The sequence below is a fragment of the Cucurbita pepo genome, chromosome LG01, assembly GCF_002806865.2.
Source record: "Cucurbita pepo subsp. pepo cultivar mu-cu-16 chromosome LG01, ASM280686v2, whole genome shotgun sequence".
Classification (NCBI taxonomy): domain Eukaryota; kingdom Viridiplantae; phylum Streptophyta; class Magnoliopsida; order Cucurbitales; family Cucurbitaceae; genus Cucurbita; species Cucurbita pepo.
This window is the reverse complement of record NC_036638.1, coordinates 7,792,031-7,812,453: the sequence shown is the minus strand read 5'-3', so window position 1 is coordinate 7,812,453 and position 20,423 is coordinate 7,792,031. Positions and strand designations below refer to the sequence as shown.

Genomic DNA, 20,423 nt, shown 5'->3' with positions numbered 1-20,423 from the left:
ACAATATTTAATATTACAATATAGGTTTTAACAAACTAAAAAAAATTTAAAACAAAATCATTAATTTAATATATATATATATATATAAAAATAAAAGTGAGGTAGGGACGAACACGAAAAATATAATCTCATGTATATTTGTTTGTCTAAATGAGGAATCTACTCTTTGTTCGAGGGAGGGTAAAATGGACATCTCTAATGATAACATTCGTTGTCGTCTAAGCTTCCTCTCCACGCCACTGTTCCTTCTCCTTTGGTGCTTATGTGCCCCTCCCTTGCTACGACGGCTACCTTTGTATCTGCCATCAAGTCGTCTCTCTCGTCACTTTTTAGTCTTAAATAGAGAAAATAGTAAATAAGAGACCATTATATGACATTTTTTTTACGATTAAAAGACTCAATTCTTTTATATACAAATGTGGAATTAAAGAACAAACGAAATTAACAATGTGTAGTAATGATATGAGAATCCTGAAACAAATTCACATAAGCTCTAGAGTAGAAGATGATTTCGACTTAACTTGCAAGAAAGATGTTCATAATGATAAGATATTATGCTCAATGTATTTAATGCTTAAATTATTAATAAGAATAAAGTGAAGTTGACTTGAGTGTTGCCTAACTCGACAATGAAATGAGTTTAAATGGCAACGGGTATTCCACCGTTCGGCAATGCGAGCTTCAACGGGTATGCCATCGCTGGCTTGAGGTACTTATATGAACCAACTATCCCATTCCAACAGGTAGAATTTTAATAAATTTAAATTAAATTATATTACAAGTTGATATAACTAAGAGAAAAAAATAAAAGACTTCGTCCAATTCGTCTCAATTCGTCTCAATTCTCTCGAGAGCAGCCAACCGAAGAAGCCGGCGGATTGAATTGAATTGAATTATCCAATTAGACGCGTCTTGGCGCAACAAAATCCCCCAAACCAATAAACCCATTACACTCGCAGCCCTGTTTACCAACAATCGACCTGTTCAACCCAACCTCGACTCTTCAGCTACTTTGTCCTCACCTATGTCTATATTGTTCATCGTTTTCATCTCTCGCCGCTTCTGTGCTTAAAGATCCACGCCTCCTTTGATTCTTTCCCCAAATGGGTCGATGAATTTCTTCGACTAGTTCAATTTCTTGATTAGCTCTTCCGATTTCTGGGTTTGTGTATGGATTTAGTGATGTGGGTATTGTAGTTCATCTTCAGATTTGATTGAATACAGGGATCGAGGCATTGACTGACTTTAATACTCTACTTGTTTACTGTTCTTAATCTTTTGGGTATCTGAGCGTTTACTTTGATATTGATTCCTCTGCCATTTTTGCACTAATAAATTGTTCTCAAGTTTTGGGGATGATCTGATTCTGATTCTGATTCTGATTCTTGATTCTGTTCATATTGCTTATGATTATTTGACTGTAATTCTGTGATTACTTTTGGGGTTGACTTGGAGATTGTGTGATGATCGGATCTTATGTTTAGAATGTATCACTGTGCTTGAATTGAGGAAGGTTTTTGAGTTGTGGGAATCAATGGGGAATACTTGTGTAGGACCAAGCATTTCAAAGAATGGATTCTTTCAATCTGTGTCTGCTGCTATGTGGCGATCTAGATCGCCCGAGAATTCAATTTCTCATCATACTAATGGAGAAAACGTCCATGACGTAGCAGCTACCGAACCCGAATCGGCTATGCCGATTCAAAACCAACCCCCTGAGAAGGTGACAATGCCAGAATCAGTAGTCAAACCTGAACCGCCCTTGGAACCTAAGGTTCGCCATAACCCTGTTATGAAGAGAGTAGGTAGTGCTGGTCTTCGGGGCGAACCGATTTTACAGACAAAAACGGGGAACTTTAAGGAGTATTATAGCTTAGGTAAGAGATTGGGTCAAGGACAATTTGGGACTACATATATGTGTGTGGAGAAGGCAACTGGGAAAGAGTATGCTTGTAAGTCAATTGCTAAGAGGAAGTTGGTCAATGAGGATGATGTTGAGGATGTGAGAAGGGAAATTCAGATAATGCATCACTTGGCTGGACACCCGAACGTTATATCGATCAAGGGGGCTTATGAGGACGCGGTTGCGGTTCAGGTAGTTATGGAGTTATGTGCGGGCGGTGAGCTATTTGATCGGATCATTCAACGTGGACATTATACTGAAAGGAAGGCTGCTGAGCTTACTAGGACCATAGTCGGGGTCGTGGAGGCGTGTCACGCTCTTGGAGTAATGCATCGAGACCTTAAGCCCGAGAATTTTCTCTTTGTTAGCAAGGACGAGGAGTCACTTCTCAAAACAATTGATTTTGGACTATCAATATTCTTCAAACCAGGTATATAGCTGTGATTCTTGTCATGATAATTACAATAGCTATCAGCTTTGTGTCTCTAATATGTTCTGAATGAGTTGAGATGATATTTGTTGTCTGGTGCTGTTTTGAATCTATGGTGTTAGTGAAGCTAATGAATGTTTTACGAACAGCTTTCTCGGGCTTTCCCTTTCGAGTTTCCCCTCAAGGTTTTTAATACGTGTCTGTTAGGGAGAGGTTTCATACCCTTATAAAGAATGTTTCGTTCTCCTCCCCAACCGATGTGGGATCTCACTATCCACCCTCCCTCGGGGCTCATCGTCCTTGCTGACACACTGCCTCGTGTCCACCCCCCTCTGAGGTTCAATCTCCTCGTTGGTACATTGCTCGATGTTTGGCTCCGATACCATTTGTAATGGTCCAAGCCTGCCACTAGCCGATATTTGCCTCTTTCGGGCGTCCCCTCAAGGTTTTTAAAGTGTGTCTCCTAGGGAGAGGTTTCTACACCCTTACAAAGAATGCTTCATTCTCCTCCTCAATCGATGTGGGATCTCACAATCTACCTCCCTTCGGGTCCTAGCGTCGCACATTGCCTCGTGTCCACCCCCTCCGAGGTTCAATCTCCTCGTTGGTACATTGCCCGATGTCTGGCTCCGATACCATTTGTAACGGTCCAAGCCCGCCACTAGCAAATATTATTCTACTTGGGCTTTTCCTTTCGGGCTTCCACTCAAGTTTTTTAAAGTGTGTCTCCTAGGTAGAGGTTTCCACACCCTTACAAACAATGCTTTATTCTTCTCCCCCAATCGATGTGGGATCTCACAATCTACCCCCCTTCAGGTCCTAGCGTCATTGTTGGCACATTGCCTCGTGTCCACCCCCTCCGGGGTTCAGTCTCCTCGCTGGTACATTGCTCGGTGTCTGGCTCTAATACCATTTGCAACGGTCCAAGCCCACCGTTAGTAGATATTGTCCTATTTGAGCTTTTAAAATGCGTATGCTAGAGATAGGTTTCTACACCCTTATAAAGAATGCTTCGTTCTCCTCTCCAACCGACATGGGATCTCACATTTTCGTTTTGAAGAACGAGTTCACAACTCTAGGACCCTATTTTTGTGTGATGTTTACGTGCATTCGAATGTAAAACGGTATAGTCGTACTAGGTTGTGATTTTGACTCTTCATACATGGATTATGTTCATTCAGGCGAAAAGTTTAATGATGTGGTCGGGAGTCCGTATTATGTCGCACCTGAAGTCTTGCGGAAGCGCTACGGTCCCGAATCCGATGTTTGGAGTGCTGGAGTAATTGTCTACATTTTGTTAAGTGGAGTACCTCCCTTTTGGGCTGGTACGTCTAGTTTGCTCCATAATTTTTGGAAGTTTAACCTTCATATCCGAACATGAATTTCTTGTTATGAACACTTGTATCCTCTCTTATTCCGTCCTCCACGTATCGATGTATAGAAACCGAACAAGGGATATTTGAAGAGGTCCTGCACGGCGATCTCGACTTCTCTTCGGACCCTTGGCCTAGCATCTCCGACAGTGCGAAAGATTTGGTGAGAAGAATGCTTATTCGAGACCCGAGAAAGAGATTAACAGCGTATGAAGTTTTGTGTAAGTCATCTCTTGAATTTCATGTTCTATAGTTGTTCATCATATGTTGAGTAATTCATGTAGCAACTCTTCTAAGGCCTCGAATGTCCTCGAGATCCTTTTACGTGTATGATCGATGTTTTTTTCTCGTTCCAAGGTACTCATTGAGCTAATTCATTACAGGCCACCCTTGGGTTCAAGTCGACGGTGTGGCTCCAGACAAGCCACTCGACTCGGCGGTCTTGACTCGCTTGAAGCAGTTTTCAGCCATGAACAAGCTCAAGAAAATGGCTATCAAGGTAGGACTTTGAATTTCCTCATATTGATTGATAGCTGTAGAAAAATCTACTTGCTTACATTGAAATAAGTGAACGCTGATAAGAAATCAACTCGAGAGAGTGCTCGGGAATCATAAAACGTTCCTCTAGTTGACAATGATAAAAGAAAGAATCTTGAATTCGAAAGACGTGTAGAGGAGGAACTCACAATGGAGCCTTAGAACGAATAGTGTCCCGAACCTTCTTTTGTCCAATCAACCCTCCCATATTGTCGTGGTTAGTCCACTCTCGTTTTTTGGACCATCCGTAGCAAGCCCCTCGAGTACATGGGGGCAATGGTCAACCATCCACTCTCGAGATTCATATGGATCAACCGATCTCGATGGGACAAAAGTGATTGATTCTTTTGTTTGGAATTGTGTAGGTCATTGCAGAGAGCTTATCTGAAGAAGAAATTGCTGGGCTCAAGGAAATGTTCAAGATGATAGACACTGACAACAGCGGTCAGATCACTTTTGAAGAACTCAAAGCTGGTTTAAAAAAATTTGGAGCTAACCTTAAGGAGTCCGAAATTTATGATCTAATGCAAGCAGTAAGTATTTTGTCGAGATTTTCTTACGATGTTCGAGAACGTTTTTTTGGTCGAGATGTATCAAATCTATGCTATGGAATTGCAGGCCGATATCGATAACAATGGAACCATCGACTACGGGGAGTTCGTAGCTGCCACATTACATCTAAACAAAATCGAGAAGGAAGATCATCTTGTAGCAGCTTTTTCGTATTTCGACAAGGACGGAAGTGGGTTCATTACGCACGACGAACTTCAACAAGCATGTAAAGAGTTCGGGATAGAAGATCTTCAATTGGAAGAAATGATGCACGAGGTCGATGCAAACAACGTAAGTAGTTTTCTAGTCTTTGCGTGATTGTTGATTAAACCGACCATGTTATGATTCTCCTTACTTTACAGGACGGAACGATCGACTATAACGAGTTCGTGGCAATGATGCAGAAAGGAAATGTAACAAATGCTGGGAAGAAAGGTCTTCAAAGTACCTTCAGCATTGGGTTTAGGGAGGCTTTAAAACTATAGTGTTCTATGTAAAGGTACCATTATTCAAGTTAGTTTCTTCATTGTTCTTGGCTGCTCGCCTGCTCGTTTTCGGCACCACGTCACGAGCTTGCTAGCACTCGACACCATGTCGTTCATCGCCATCATGAGCGTGCTTGTACTCGACACCATGTCGTTCATCGCCATCGCTTCCTTTTTGAAAACTATGCAGAGAAAAGAGCATAGATTTTTTCTTCATTTTCCCTTACATTGTTTTGTATCATTATGTAAGACTTTTGATGAGTAATGAAAATTTTATTTCTTAAATAAATAATATAATTTATTGCAATAGTAAATAAAATTATAAAAAATAATTAAAATTAAAAAAAAAAAAAAAAAAACTTGGGAACTCAAATAAATAAATTTAATTAAATAAAATTAAAGATATTTTTGAACCTATTTAACACAGTCTTGAAGGTTATTTGTGATGTCCCACATTATAAGGGTGTAGAAACCTTCCCGTACTAGACGTGTTTTAAAGGCTTGAGTGTAGCCTGAGAAGGAAAGCCCAAAGAGAATAATATCTGAGTGGATTTGGGCCGTTACAAATGGTATTAGAGCCAAACACCGGACGATGTGCCAGCCTTCTCGCTGTTCCCCAAAGGGGGTAGACACGAGGCGGTGTGCCAGTAAGGACGTTGGTCCCAAAGGGGGTGGAAGCCTTCTCGCTGTTCCCCGAAGGGGGTAGACACGAGGCGGTGTGCCAGTACGGATGTTGGCCCCAAAGAGGGTGGATTTGGTGGCGTCCATATCGATTGGAGAAAGAAACGAGTGCCAGCGAGGACTATGGGCTTGGGGTAGACACGAGGCGATGTGCCAGTAAGGATGTTGGCTCCAAAGGGGGGTAGAAGCCTTCTCGCTGTTCCTCGAAGGGGGTAGACATGAGGCGGTATGTCAGTACGGATGTTGGCTCCAAAGGGAGGAGGTTTTGGTGGCAGTCCCATATCGATTGGAGGAAGAAACAAGTGCCAGCGAGGACTGTGGGCCCCGAACGTGTCCCACGTTGGTTTATTAAACTATATAAATATTTTTGAATTTTTAATTTTTTTTTTAAGTTTTAGCGAATATTTTCGAGAGAAAAGTGTAAAGTTAATAACTAATTTTATTAATTTAATTTTAAGTTTTTTTATATAATAGGAAATTCCCTCCCTCAAGATATCCGGACTGTCACATCACAACTAATTTCGCGCCATTAAAGAACCAGAAAAAACCTCCATTTCCTGATCTCCTCCTCGTGAATGTTTCTCTCGCCTTGGTTCTCATTCATGCTTGGAACTTGATTGAGATTTGAGATACTGTGTAGTTCTTCCTCGCCTTGGTTCTCATTCATGGTGACTGCAAGGGAACAGAAAAGCCGGGAAGAAGAAGGGTTGAGAACGGCGGGGAAGTTTGCAGATAAAAGATTCTTTAGGAAACCACCGAAAAAACCTTACGATCGGCCGCCGACTACCCTAAGAACATCTGGAAACAATTCGTGGATCTTGAAGCTCGTTGATCCGGCTCAAAGGCTCATTTCCTCTGGTTCTCAGATGCTTTTTTCCTCCGTGTTCCGAAATTTCCCTCACCGTTTACCGTCTCGTATTTCGTCTCCAGGTTTCAGTTTCAACTTCTTAATGATGTTCTTATGGCTCGGTAGTGGATTATTCAAAGATGCTCTTGCTGGAGTTGATTTTTGTGATTTGCGACTGTTTGTTGCTTTTCAGATGTTTGATTTTATTTCACAAACTTCTTGAGATTAAGTTAGTCGATCTGGCTCATAAAATGCTTAAATGTAATGATTATTTTGTTATCTTGTAACTTTTTCATCCATAAAAAAGTTTTAGCTAGTTCAAAATTTACTGGCACGTACTAGACTTGGACGGTTTTTCTTTTAGGAACTTCATAGTTGAGTAACATCTGATATTTTTCTTTTCAAATATTAATCTGCTCATTCTTTTTTCTGTTTATGCATTTGATGGCATCAGAATCAAGCCAGTCAAGAAGGGATGACAAGAAGGCCGATGTAACGGTAAGTTTTCTTTTGGTGTCGGGCGGGTGCTCGTGCATAGAAGATACGAATGCTCTTGAAAGTTGGTGCTTGAACTTGATGGTCATTAATTATTGTACTCTTATTTAAGAGAACTTGGTTATCTATAACGTTCTGGGTGTTCTGAATGCACTTGCTTTGATCAGTCTAATTGGAGAGTTTCTTATGGTATGGAAATTTACTTGCAAAGGATCCTTTCGAAGTCCAGGTAGCAGCAGCTAATGTAGGTGATAATCAGAATAGAGCTGATCGATTTGTGATGGTGGAACTTGAAAAAGCTATGAAGCAAAAGACCTTCACCAGGTAACTTTTGCAGTATATATTTATTTTGCCTTACATGAGTACCATTTTAGGTAGTTTGGATTTTATTTTCTTATTGTTAATAGACTTGTTCTTTTGCTCTTGGGATTATTGCTATGGCTCCTCAAAATGAAAACCACTCTGCAGGTCTGAGATTGATCATTTGACGGCTCTAATGCATTCAAAAAATGTTGATTTACCTGATGTGAATGAGGAGAAAAGGGTTAAGTTTATCTCTTCTATTCCAGAATCTAACAGGAGTGAGTTTAAAAAAATACCAAATTCAGAAGTAAGGATGTGCAGGCAATCGTTCCCAACTCCCATCTTGAGTTCAAGTGTAGGGGTCTTTCTTTTCATCCCCATTTTTTTCTCTCATGATTTTCGTGCATGAGAGTCCCCAAATAAGTTATTTTCGATATGCTTTTTTGATACTGTGATCAATTTTGTGGCTAAAACGTCTTCAGGTCCTTGATGAAGATATTTCTTCACCTGCAAAGATAGCTAGAGCATACATGGGGAGTAGGCAGCCAAAAATTTGTCCTTCAATGCCATCTTTGCGAGCACAAGGACTTGGGGAAAATTCTGCTGGTCCAACTAGTTCATCATTCTCTTCAAAATCAGCGGATATGTTGCTTGTGCCATCATCTACTAGTCAGGTACTTGTGCGAATGATTCCAGCAACATTCATTTGCTAGGTTTTATGAGACCCCTAGTATGTTTTTTCGGCCGTGCTTTTGAGTTGGGATCACTGTTAACCGGGGATTGTAATCTTGAAATAAGGAAGATTTTATAATCTAATCATCCTGCATGTCTCAGATGCTCTGTTCCATGGAGTTGCACGTTAAATCATCTTACTGTGTTGTTTCTACCATATGCAGGGTTTGAAACGTAGGAGTTCATTTTTTCATAATCACATTGGACCTAATGTTCCTCTGCGCAGAATTCGACAAAAACCTAACATTCTTCTGTCAAAGGGATTAAGCTTACCCGTTTCTACTAGACCTATTTCTGTTCCTGTAGATAGACTTAGTTTTGATGCTTCTCAGAGCTCCAAATTTGGGAAAGTTCATAATTTTCCATCTTCCATTTGGAACTCACAATTGTCTCATAAACCCAAGAAAAATTCTGCAAGAAAGTTTATTATGAACGTGGAGAGTGATAACATTCGTGGTGCAGGCAGCAGCTCTATTTATACTCCTTCAAGGTCTTATAAGATGGCTTCTAAGATATTGGAGCAGCTCGATAAGTTGACCCCTCCAAAGGAGAAAGTTAAACGACTTCCTGTTGGGGAAATATCTCCCCCTAAGCTGTCACCATTCACAGTAGATGGGCATCTCAAAATTGTGAAGGATGTGGACTTACCCAGAGATGAAGAACTTGTTCACGACAACAAGCAGTCAATTAGTTTGCATGGCGTTCCATATCATGACAACCAAGAAAACACTTCACAAAATAAAGAGAAGCTGGAAAATATGAAACCATCGGATCCTCATCATAGATGTGCTCTACTGAAGGACTCAGGGTCCATAGGTTCAAGTAAGGATTCCATGATTGATCTTGGAGTGCCTGCGCCTGCTGTGGTGAAATCTATCATTCAGCCCCCAAAAAACAAACTGGCGTTTCAGATGTGGCCTGACAAGGTTCGTAATCTTTCAACTTTCCAAAATGGAATGGTAAAACATTGCGGTCTCATGGTAAAAATCAGAGTTCAAACATTTTATGTGATGCTTACAGACTCGCTTTCTGTCATTGACTGAAGTACCATTTTGTAGTTTTTTGCTCTCTCTTGATGAGGGTATTAGATCTGTTACGATAATGTTTGAAGTTATTTCACTTACCTGCGTTCAAGTAAAACTTCAGACACCTAATTAGAATACATACATGGTTTTCATTTTTTCTTCTGCATATCTTTTACTTGAAGGATTCTAAGTAATGCACCTCTGATCAGATATTATGTTCCGTCTGGTTTCTTTCCTTGGGATATGTTCGTTTAAATCTTTGAACCTTTAACCAGTCTCACTGCCTTTCTCAATAATAGGATCGTGTAGACCATGATGAAAGTTCTCCTGATAGAATTGCACCTGCTACCGCGGAGGATAGGGAAGGTGACATTTCTTTGGCTGTGAGACAAACAACTGCTAATGAGGCTCTAACACCATCAAAGTCACAAACTGCATCTGAAGTGATAGTGGATTCTCCTCTCAACAGAAGTTCTGATTTGAAAACTTCTGAAGGTAGCGTTCATGATGATATGGATACCAGTTTTACGTTCCAAATTGCACCTTCACAACCAGAAACTATTGATTCTGCACCCACCAATTCTTATGGCAACAATGATCTTCCAGAAAAGAAGCGAATTGATTCTCCAGTTTTTAGCTTTGGAAATAATGTCTCTCCACGAAAACAGCCAAACGCTAGTTCTACTGCATTTGATGTTGGGAATAAGAATGCTTCTCGAACAGAATTATGTGCTGCTTCCGAAAATGGCAATGCAGCTCCATTCCCATACACGCAGTGGAACCCAGCTTCTTCGTATTCAGATCTTCAAGGATCAGTGTATTTAGACGCCGTTGCTTCTTCAAACCATAAGCTAGATTGCTCTTGGGGGTCAGTATATTCCTTTCGATCATCTATTCAGAAGTACAGTTTTGTAGCCTTTCCATTATCTTTTATCAATTAGAGAAACTTACGCATGTCTCCTATGGGTTTTGAGTGGCTTGATTGATACCTTGTCTCCCCTTCTCTTCTAATTCTCGTTCACTTTTCACTTTTCTTATATTTTAGAAGACAAAAACCTTGAATGCACGGAAAATATTAGGTGGAGGCATTGAAAATTCGTTCTAACTGGATGTGAATTTCATAGAAAGAGAATCATTTGTTGAAGTTCTTAAGGGAAGAAAAGAACTTTATAGCACATGCCTCAAGAGCTTCTAGATGACATTTATTTGAACATTTTTTCATTTCATCTTTCTTCACTTCTGACATTATTTTTGCATTCGTTCACTTTTTATGCCTGGCAAGTTTGTTTCCTTCATGTTGTTCGTTGTTTACAGTTCATGCAATTTTGTCCATTGAAGAATCTGCGTCATGAAAACTGATAGTGATGATATTTCAAATTTTGTTTTCTCCAGGACTTGCAATGATGCATTCTCATCTTCTGCCTCCATATCAGCTGGACTTGCAGTCTCATTTTGCTCGACTGCTAGATATCAAAGTCTAAATAGTGGCCTCTCCATTTCATGTCCATCTCAATACTCATCGCGCAGTCCGCTAACTCCATCTATGGGGCAAAGTTCATCCAGATATATCTTCCTCTCAGCCAAATGTGCCAGCAATGATGCTAATATAACCACCAATGACAAGCACCCGTCAACCACAAATGTGATAACTTCATCTGCTCCATCGGCTATGGGCTTAGGAACTCATGAAGACAAGATCAAGCAGGATGCAAGCCTGCACATTGCGAATAACACTTATTTCAGTAGCATATCTACACCAGCAAATTCTCACTATAATATGTTCAGCTTCAATCCTGGAGCAACGCCTTCGTTTGTGAATAATCATCAGTTGAGTACACCTACTGTTAGCAGTGCACCTGAGCTTAGTGCTCAGGGAGTTTCTGCTGGAAAGGAATTTACAGCTAATGCGGAACAAACTTCAATCATTATGGGATCATTCATGTCACATGCATCATCGGTGATGGCTGGAAAAGCATCCATCTCTTCTGGCATTTCTTTTGGTTGCCCATCTCCTGCTTCTGAACTGTTTCATTCAGGAGGCAGGCCGTCGGAATTTCCCATCACTGGGTTTACTCGTGCCCCAGCATCTTCAGCCCTCGGTACCTCCAATTTTTCAACTTCTAGGACATATCTTGGGTTCGAGTCATTTGCAGGGACATCTTTCAGTTCCATATGTTCTACAACCTCAGCAGCAGCAATAGCATGTTCCTCATCGAAGACTGTTTCAAGTAATTCTCATCCCACAGTTGCTTTTAGAGTTTCTACAGGTAACAATGACTGTGAAGATCAGGGTACCTCCAAGAACAATGTTCCACTTTTCAGTCAAAAGCCAATCCCACCCCCTTCATCAGGATTCTCTTTTGGTCAAGCCACCTCTGAATCAAATCCCTTTCTAGTTCAAAAGCAGCAGACATTGGCTAAACCCCAAAATTCTTCTCCATATATTGCTCATTCTAGCAGCTTAGAAGCTAGAGGCAGCTTCCCCTTGAGTTCTGGCGGCGGTGACAAGGCTAACCGAAGACTTGTGAAGGTGAAACGAAAGAAATAAAGAAAACATCTCTGGCAGAGTCGCCAGAAAACAACCCCAAGTGTCCACCTCCCAAATTCTTGTAAATTTTATAATCTGATTTACGGTCACAGTTATATCCATCCCTCTTTAACTCCCGCGAAGAAAAGAGTGGCTTTAAGGTTGAGGAAAGCCAGTGATTTCAGGTACGTACGCAAATTCTTTTATGCATTTAAAATAGTGCTGCTAAACATATTAATTTGACAAGGAGCTTGTCTTTTACAACATTCAACAGAGTCATCCATTCTAGGAAAAGTAGCTTCCTGTTGTAATCCTGTATTTTCTCATTTTACACTAATGACCTATTTGGAATGATTTTCGAAGGGCTTAAAAACACTTTCTTTTAAATCTTACAAACCTTTTTCTTAAGTACTTAAAAAATCATTTCAAATCGGCCTATATAGATTGTTATGATTGATTTTCTCAATTCTCTTATTATACCTATATTTGATCTAGATTTGTGCAGTCCAAATTTGATACAGGCTATGGCGATGTAGTTTCTTCACTGTATGGGATCCGCAAAGTTCACAAGACAAGAGTTCCAAGTAAGAACAAACCCTTTATAAACTCTTAGTGCTTTCTTTTCTTTTCTACTTTTCTACCTCCAAACACCTTACACATTTGAAATATTGTCTTTTCTGAATTATTTGTTGGGTCGGTCTAATACAAAGAACATAGTTTTGCATAACATGGAGTTGCATCCAGACACACCCCACCTCCCACAACAACCCAAAACAGCCCCATTAGGCTAATAATATATTTTTTTTTCATCAATCATTGAAAATTTTCAAACCAAACAAGGCAAAAAAGGAAGTCAAAACATTCACAAGGAGCTTAAGTTCATTGAACAAACCATGAAGCAGATACACTCTGCCATATTTTGTGCTATAAAGTGAGAATACAAGGGGAGGATGGGTATTTGGCCTTGTGTGAAATAGAGACCATGCAACTTCCCACACCTCTAAAAAAAACAATCTCTTTTTCTTCTCTAAATTTTGTATACTCTTGCCTTCTCTGTTTCTTAGAGTATGGCCTTAGATGAAATGCAAAACAGTTGTCTGGTTCCAATTGAAAATACAACCACAAAAACCTTTGTCTGCCTCTCAACTTTTCACTTTGAAAAGTTTTATTTTAATTCTTGAAACTTGAAATTCGTTTCAAAATATCTCCAAAATTTTTGTATAGAATGCACGAGCAGAAAAGTTTGTGTCTACTTATGTGTTGTTTTTGTGAACAAATCTAAACACATCCCAAAAGTAAATTTGAAGATTAGAGTTAGAGAAGTATATAACAAAAAAAAATAATAATAAATAAATAAAGAACAAAAATTTCAAAGCTTGAAGTTCAAAGCTTGAAGTTGAAGGTTTCATATCAGTAGACACCGTTAATCTTTATATGTTAGATTTGTTCACATCGGTAACACAACTAATCTTTATATGTTAGAATTGTTCACATCAGTAGACACAACTAATCTCTATATGTTAGATATGTTAGATTTGTTCACATTATCGGACACAACTCAAAATTGGTTTGAAATGAAAATTTTTAAAATTGGTGATATAATTGAAACCAACTTTATACCCAGGATAACTTTGATAATTTAACCACCTTGCCTTTGGATTGATATCATCTTTGATTATAAAATCTTTCTAGTTGCGGGGTAAGAAATTTATTTATTTATTTATTATTATTCTTATTATATATATTTGGATATAAAACAATGAGAAATTTACAGTAGCAGAAGAACAAAATGAATTAAGATATTGAAAACGTTTTTTATTCTCACCAATAGTATTTGGTACACGTATCAAAACGACTAAGTCTTGTTGTTTATATTCATTGCAAATTAAAATAGTAAATTTACATCATGATCCAATAAAATTATGTTGATTATGTATTGTCTTCATATTTTTTTCGTTGTTATTATTTTATGAACGTAACTTTATTACTTTTTATGAATTAAAAAGAGCATCTACTTTGGTTGCGTAACTTATTTTATTTTATTTTTTTATTTGACATAAATAATAATATTAACAAAATCTTGAAATTAACTGGAGTTTAGCAACTGAGTTATCTCTAACCGGGGTTGCATATCCACTACATTGTATATGACCATTATTAGCAAATATAACTTATAAATTAGATTTAATAATTAATTATGAATTAGTCTACTTTTCTTGCTTATTTATTATTATTATTATTTTTTTAAAAAAAAGAACTTATCTTGAGGAGAATATTTAAAGAAAATACAACACACTTTTCACTAGTTTTCATCGGTCAAAAGTTAGTTTTGGTTTTTCTGGTCTTTGTAGAGGGCCATTAATGAATAAATAAATAAATAATATGCCTTTAATTTAATTTCATATATGTATATTTTCAAAGTATTATTATTATTATTATTATTATTACTATTATTATAAGGACAAAAATGGTAACATTTTCAAAGAAATAAGACATTAGCCCCCCCCTCGTCTTTTTAGTTAATTCAAAATGTTCATATAGAACTTAACAATTTTCCTTTTGAATATTCTCTCATTTAATTTATAGTTGTTTTTTTCATTAAAAATAAAATAAATAGTATGTTATTTTACCGGTTAAATTATAAATTTAGTTGATAAATTTTGAGATTTATGTTTATTTGATGAATTTAAAAAAATATATTCATGTATGTATAGATACATAAACATGCGTGTGTATATATACATAGTAACAAATGATAGAAGTGGGAATGAGATTTGGATGCAATCAATCCGTTTGAAAGATTCAAAAGGAAATAATTAGTTGACTTTGTCGGAAATCTTTTATTATTATTATTAATTTAATTTATTAGTATTTTTGTTGTANGACGTGATAAGCTATGAAAAATAAATAAATAAATAAATAAATGAAAGGCCGACTATTCAGTGCATTATTATTATTGTTTTTTGAGTTAGTATACTAACTCAGAATAATATTTGTAGAAGCCAACATCTGAAAATACGATTAGACTTTTCTTTTTACCTCTTTGAGTTAACTTTTTTTTTTTTTACCTCTTTGAGTTAACTTTTTTTTTTTTTACTCTTTGAGTTGGATTTTTTTTCCATTTGAGTTCGGTTAGATATTTTTTTCTTCTTCAAGATCGAGTTGGGTTAAAATTTTGGAAAACAAAAAATTCAAGTCAATTAGCAAGTTATATTTTTAGTCAACCCGAACCACCCAAAAGTAGATCGTAACCCAACCCACTGAAAATTAGTATTTAGTATTTAGATCATAACACAACCCTCTTTTAGGACTTGGGAATGTTTAATATTTAAGTTTTATAAGATTTTAATCACTAAAATAACCAAGTAGAAATTTGTTAATAATTTAAAAAAATCGAATTGAAGATTTAATTAGGGTGAGGTGTAAACTTTATTAGAATATGAAATTTTATTCATATTCTTATGAAAAAAACAAATCTAAAGAGAAACTGTATATTTGGGTCTCTATATACAATATTTAATAATTAAATAATTATTTCACTTAATAGTAAATACACCTATCTATAACTCTTCTGATTTCTTCTACATCCAATTTGAATTATTCATAATAAATTTTTTTAAACATATATATATATATTTTTTTTTTATTCCTTGAATTTTCAATACTCATTCAATAACATTTGAGTATAATTTTTCTTAATAGAGAAAAGAAAACAAAAAACAAAGCTGGAGCTCCAACTTTTTCTTCTCCTAAAAATAGTAATGTATTAACTTCTGAGCTGGCTAACAATGTACTAATGTTTTAAGTAAGGAATATTACATAACAATAACATAAAAAAAACAATATAAATACTTGTTTTTTTTTTTTTTTTTTTTTTTTTTTNTGATCATAAAATTAAAATAACTTATATTAAAAGTCTAGTCCACAACTACTTTTAATAAGTTCCAATTTCTTTTTTCAAAATATAAAAACAAAATTAAATTAAATTTAAATTTTATAGACAACTTAACTTTTAAAAATATCTAATGAATTATTCAACGCAATTTCAAAAGGCTTGAAATTTGGTAATTTAACCATTAATTGATTTTTTTCAAAGCTAAAAAAATTCAATAAAAATGTGATTTTTCTTCAAAATCAAAATCATTTCAATTATACAATTATAATTCATTGAATTCACGTAAATATACTCTAAATTACAATACCCTTTAAATTGAAGGGTTAACATTGTAAATTTACATAAGTTTTGAAATTAGAGATAAAAATCAATAAAATCCAATCTTTCACTCGAATTAAATAAGAAAAATAATAATAAATAATAATAATAATATTTAGAGATAAGAAGAGAGGAAATTTTAAATTGCGGTACTTCCAAGGTGAAGAGGTTGTTTTCATGGAGAGGAAATCTCTCTCTCTCTCTCTCTCTCTCTAATCTCTCTCTAAAAGGGGTCCTACGAACAAACCTTTTTGTGCTTTTTTTCCCAATCTATAAGTATCCACCTTCATCCTTTCTCTTCAATTCTTCATTTCTTCTTCAAATTCTCTGTTCCTAACAGTAATCTCCAACTGTTCCAATCTCCGATTTCGCGATTTCGATATCCCTTTCTGATTCAACTTTTCCTAATCCATTTTTCAACTCTCTGTTTTCTTTTTCTTTTTGAAATTTGTTTCGTCTGATTAGGTTCATCAATTTTTATGGTGGTGAAATTGGTCCGGTGGCCGTCATGGCCGCCGTTCTCGTCGAGAAAATACGAGGCGAAGATCAATCTTCGCCGACTGGAAGGATTGACGAATGTATCAGTGAAGGAAGCGAGTGGTTTAGTGGTGGAAATCAAGTGGAAAGGGCAGAAGATTATGGGAGTGAGTTCTTGGAGACGCTCTGTGAAGAGGAATTACACAGAGAAAGGCAATGTCTGTGAAGAAGGAGGCTTATCAGTGGATTGGAACGAAGAGTTTAAGAGTTCGTGTTCCTTTTTGGGCTCTAAGGAGGATCTCATACCTCCATGGAAGCTTTCATTCACAATCCTTCAAAAAGTAAGCAACACTTCTTCCTTCCTTCTTTCCCTTTCCTTCCCTTTTCTTCTTCTTTACGGAATTTTTTACAGTTTCTGTATGGATTGAATTGTGAATTAATGGTAATTGAATTCTGGTCGTACTGTTTTGCTTGCTTTTTTCCACCTATTTCCCCTTTTGGTTTGACTTTGAAACACGTAAGACCGACAATGTGTTCTAGTAGTTTGAAGTGTTCTGAATGTGTTTTAAATTTTCCGTTATTTATGATGAGTATNGATGACGTATGGCTGAACAATGAGGATGTTGATATTCCAATTTTCTTTTCATATTCAGTGTTTGACTTTTTCTATATCAATAATTTGTCACTTTATGAATTCAATATATCAATAATTCACAATTAACATAGGAGTATAGTGTTCTTACCTGATGTCCTCAGCTCTCATAAGGAAGAAACAGAACATTGCTTGGCCTGCAGAAAATAGATGAACAGTTGATGAAAATTTCATGAAATAATTCAAGATTAGGTAAATATAAACACAAAATAAATAAATAAAATTACACTAGTTGAATTAGAATTGTTGGAAGGTGTGAAATCCCACCTCGGTTGGGGAGGAGAACGAAGCATCTTCTATAAGGGTGTGGAAACTTCTCCTTAGCAAACGTGTTTTAAAAACTTTAACGGGAAGCCCAAATGAGAAAACCCAAAGTAAAGAATATCTGAACGGATAGAAAGGATCATCCCCATATGTTGAATACTCAAATAAATGATCTGAAAGGGCTCATAATACCTTTTTCTTTGGGGATCTGTGCCAAAATTTTCTCTTGTTTGAGGGGAGCTTCTTGTGGTTGGGCAGTGTTCCAAATTCTTACTCAGTCAGCTGTGATTACAGGGAGAAAACCAAGTACTTCGGAATAGCTATACTGTTGTAGGAACCGCATCACTGAACCTAGCAGAGTATGCTTCCAAAGCTGATGGAAAGGAGATTCAAATAAGCCTTCCTTTGAAGGTTCGTGGCAGCACTCCAGAGTTCAGCCCCTTGCTCCTTGTAAGTAGTATCTCCCAAGTTACCAGCACAAATTGGTTGTTCTTCCAGCCTTCAAGGAGATGAAATCTGAAAGAAAGTGCATTGCTTCATATTCCCTGCCATTTTCTTTTTTTCTGATGAAGTTCGTTTTCGATTACACAGTTATCTCTCAACCTCTTGGAACTGAGAGCTACAAAGCCTTTGATGATGGTGCAAAGGTCGATTATGCCTGTTACGCTCTCCCCGCCTTCACCGTTGGCTTTGTCTGCAGAGAAAGATGGGTTAGCTGCAATAAGAGCAGGTCTAGATAAAGTGAAAATATTTGGACACTGTGTATCAGCTGGAAGAGCTAAAGTACTCCGTGAAGAAGCTATTGCCACTGTCGATAGGTTTTATATTGAAGATAAGGATTGGACTCACAGTTCCTCACTTGATTCGGATTCGCTGGATGGTGGGAATGAGGATTCATGTGTTAGGCAGCCATTAGGTTATGAAAAACTCGCCCATGCTAACCGCGTGGCAGAATTGCTTCTCCCTGGAACAAAGACCAACAATGGAGATGATGAATGTTGGATATATTGTGGCAATGGTGCAGGATGCTTAGAAAAGGATGATATTGATAATTCACAAACAAGGCAGAACTCAATGAGCAAAATCTTGTCATGGAGGAAGAGGAAGTTGAGCTTCAAATCTCCTAAATTTAAAGGAGAGCCTCTTCTGAAGAAACATTATGGTGAAGACGGTGGAGATGACATCGACTTTTACCGTAGGCAGCTCAGCACAAATGAGCTTTTCTCTTGGGTATGTACTCAGGACCTGAACTGCATTTTACTCTGCTTTACTTAAAACCGTACTAATAGTGGCCTCCTCTTCTCATTCTTCTTCTTGCAGTGGTATAGTTTGGAGTTATCAGCAGCTGCATTTGGGGACGATAACTTCGCTGTAGGTACTTGGGAGCAGAAGGAGATAACTAGCCGTGACGGAGGCTTGAAGATCGAAACTGAAGTCTTCTTTGCCTCTATTGATCAAAGGAGCGAACGTGCTTCTGGGGAAAGCGCCTGCACGGCTCTAGTTGCTGTTATTGCTGATTGGTTGCTATCCAACCAAGAAGAAATGCCTGTCAAGTCTGAACTGGACAATTTGATCAGAGAAGGATCAGCAGAATGGAGGAACCTTTGTGAGAATAAAGACTACATGGAACAGTTCTCTGATAAACACTTCGATCTTGACACGGTAATTGATGCAAAAATCCGACCTCTATCTGTTGTTGCAGAGAAGTCATATGTTGGATTCTTCCACCCAGAAGGGCTGGAGGAAGAGGGTGTTTTCGAGTTCCTCAAAGGCGCCATGTCTTTTGACACCATATGGGATGAAATCAGCCTACTAGCAGCAGACCATCAAACAAGTGTAGGCGAATCGATAGTATACATTGTGAGTTGGAATGACCACTTCTTCATCCTGAAGGTTGACAAGGATGCTTACTACATCATAGATACCTTGGGCGAGCGGCTGTACGAAGGGTGCAATCAGGCGTACATTCTGAAATTCGACAAGGAGACAGTAATTCATAGATTACCAAACAACACAAAGGCATCAGAGGAGCAAACCTCCAATAACACAAACGAGTCAAAGAGCACGGCGCCATCAGATGAGGAAACATCCATTGACACAACACAATCAAAGAGCTCTGAGCCAGCAAAGGAGAAAAGCACCATTAACACAAATCAATCAAAGATCTCAGAGATATCACAGGTGGAACCATCTACCGAGGTGCCACAACTAAAGAACACAGAGATTATGGAGGAAACTCCCTCCATTGATGTCATGCAACCAAGCGACCCTGAAGAAGCATCAACACCAGAACCACCGAGTAGCCTGAAAGAAGCATCAACTGAGAAGAAAGATGAGTCAACAAATAGTGATATAAAGCAAGAGGTTGTGTGCACAGGGAAGGAGTGCTGCCAGGAGTACATCAAGAGCTTTCTTGCTGCACTTCCGATCAGGGAATTGCTGGAAGATGTGAAGAAGAACGGTTTGAGTTCATCAACACCTCTTCATCAACGGCTGCAAATAGAATTCCACCGTGCCAAAGTGATTCTAGAGGCATCGGATCAAATTTTGGCAAGCAACGCTTGAGGTTAATTACATAAGCTGACTCAAAAGCTCTGTTTCAGTTCTTATTAACTTTTGAAGAATCTTGTTTTAGACTACAGTAGTAAGGAATAAAGTAAATAATGAAGAGGCATAAATTAAATGTTTATAATGCCCATTTATTCCTTGCTCAATTATTGCTTCACAGAACTTATGATATAATTTTCTTATAAAATAATGTGCATGTAGCTCACCATTTGATATTGAGCTGAAATGACAAAACTTGAACCATATGGTTTGTACACTTAAAATTAAAACAATAAACACAGCTGAGGGATAAATTATTTCAGGTGCATATGAACATCACGATTCGCAAGAAATCTGATCCATTTTCTAAAATGAACTCT

General features: G+C 37.5%; 3 protein-coding genes and 1 long non-coding RNA gene across 9 annotated transcripts; 3 read left to right on the top strand and 1 right to left on the bottom strand.

Moving 5' to 3' along the window:
- The first annotated feature begins 825 nt into the window (after positions 1–825).
- On the top strand, positions 826–5,572 carry LOC111801839 (calcium-dependent protein kinase 1-like). Its single transcript, XM_023686027.1, has 7 exons — positions 826–2,333; positions 3,515–3,658; positions 3,775–3,927; positions 4,090–4,205; positions 4,609–4,776; positions 4,862–5,086; positions 5,158–5,572. Exons 1-7 carry the CDS (start codon positions 1,535–1,537, stop codon positions 5,278–5,280), a joined length of 1,728 nt encoding a protein of 575 aa, XP_023541795.1. The 5' UTR covers positions 826–1,534; the 3' UTR covers positions 5,281–5,572.
- Positions 5,573–6,480: 908 nt separating this feature from the next.
- Positions 6,481–13,245, top strand: LOC111791138 (nuclear pore complex protein NUP1-like). 5 transcript variants are annotated; one of them, XM_023672381.1, is made up of 9 exons: positions 6,481–6,891; positions 7,263–7,306; positions 7,515–7,627; positions 7,772–7,961; positions 8,089–8,280; positions 8,503–9,264; positions 9,663–10,231; positions 10,756–12,075; positions 12,412–13,245. In XM_023672381.1, exons 1-8 carry the CDS (start codon positions 6,627–6,629, stop codon positions 11,909–11,911), a joined length of 3,291 nt encoding a protein of 1,096 aa, XP_023528149.1. In that variant the 5' UTR covers positions 6,481–6,626; the 3' UTR covers positions 11,912–12,075; positions 12,412–13,245. The 5 variants fall into 5 exon arrangements, with proteins under 5 accessions (XP_023528149.1, XP_023528141.1, XP_023528157.1 ...); XM_023672373.1 differs by having other exon boundaries at positions 12,396–13,245; XM_023672389.1 differs by having other exon boundaries at positions 7,533–7,627; positions 12,386–13,244.
- A 2,629-nt stretch (positions 13,246–15,874) lies between these two features.
- LOC111792504 lies at positions 15,875–20,268 on the top strand. The gene is made up of 4 exons (XM_023674020.1): positions 15,875–16,921; positions 17,791–17,946; positions 18,088–18,726; positions 18,817–20,268. The coding sequence occupies exons 1-4, from the start codon at positions 16,583–16,585 to the stop codon at positions 20,059–20,061; spliced, it is 2,379 nt and encodes a 792-aa protein (XP_023529788.1). The 5' UTR covers positions 15,875–16,582; the 3' UTR covers positions 20,062–20,268.
- On the bottom strand, positions 17,182–18,835 carry LOC111792576. Of its 2 annotated transcripts, none has more exons than XR_002814821.1 (4): positions 18,691–18,835; positions 18,346–18,460; positions 17,500–18,190; positions 17,182–17,369 (listed from the first exon to the last, which is right to left on the bottom strand). It is a non-coding gene; the product is annotated as an uncharacterized LOC111792576 (long non-coding RNA). The 2 variants fall into 2 exon arrangements; XR_002814820.1 differs by lacking the exon at positions 18,691–18,835 and having other exon boundaries at positions 17,500–17,617; positions 17,689–18,190; positions 18,346–18,439.
- Positions 20,269–20,423: the final 155 nt, after the last annotated feature.

What these genes read in the sequence shown, in the direction of transcription:
- LOC111801839 (XM_023686027.1), top strand. Translation starts at nt 1,535, where the DNA reads ATGGGGAATACTTGTGTAGGACCAAGCATTTCAAAGAATGGATTCTTT. An exon ending in ATCAATATTCTTCAAACCAG is followed by an intron (nt 2,334 to 3,514) that starts GTATATAGCTGT and finishes ATGTTCATTCAG; the next exon opens with GCGAAAAGTTTAATGATGTG. An exon ending in AACAGCGTATGAAGTTTTGT is followed by an intron (nt 3,928 to 4,089) that starts GTAAGTCATCTC and finishes AATTCATTACAG; the next exon opens with GCCACCCTTGGGTTCAAGTC.
- LOC111791138 (XM_023672381.1), top strand. Translation starts at nt 6,627, where the DNA reads ATGGTGACTGCAAGGGAACAGAAAAGCCGGGAAGAAGAAGGGTTGAGA. An exon ending in TGCCATCATCTACTAGTCAG is followed by an intron (nt 8,281 to 8,502) that starts GTACTTGTGCGA and finishes TACCATATGCAG; the next exon opens with GGTTTGAAACGTAGGAGTTC. An exon ending in TTCAGATGTGGCCTGACAAG is followed by an intron (nt 9,265 to 9,662) that starts GTTCGTAATCTT and finishes TCTCAATAATAG; the next exon opens with GATCGTGTAGACCATGATGA.
- LOC111792504 (XM_023674020.1), top strand. Translation starts at nt 16,583, where the DNA reads ATGGTGGTGAAATTGGTCCGGTGGCCGTCATGGCCGCCGTTCTCGTCG. An exon ending in CATTCACAATCCTTCAAAAA is followed by an intron (nt 16,922 to 17,790) that starts GTAAGCAACACT and finishes CTGTGATTACAG; the next exon opens with GGAGAAAACCAAGTACTTCG. An exon ending in CAAATGAGCTTTTCTCTTGG is followed by an intron (nt 18,727 to 18,816) that starts GTATGTACTCAG and finishes TTCTTCTTGCAG; the next exon opens with TGGTATAGTTTGGAGTTATC.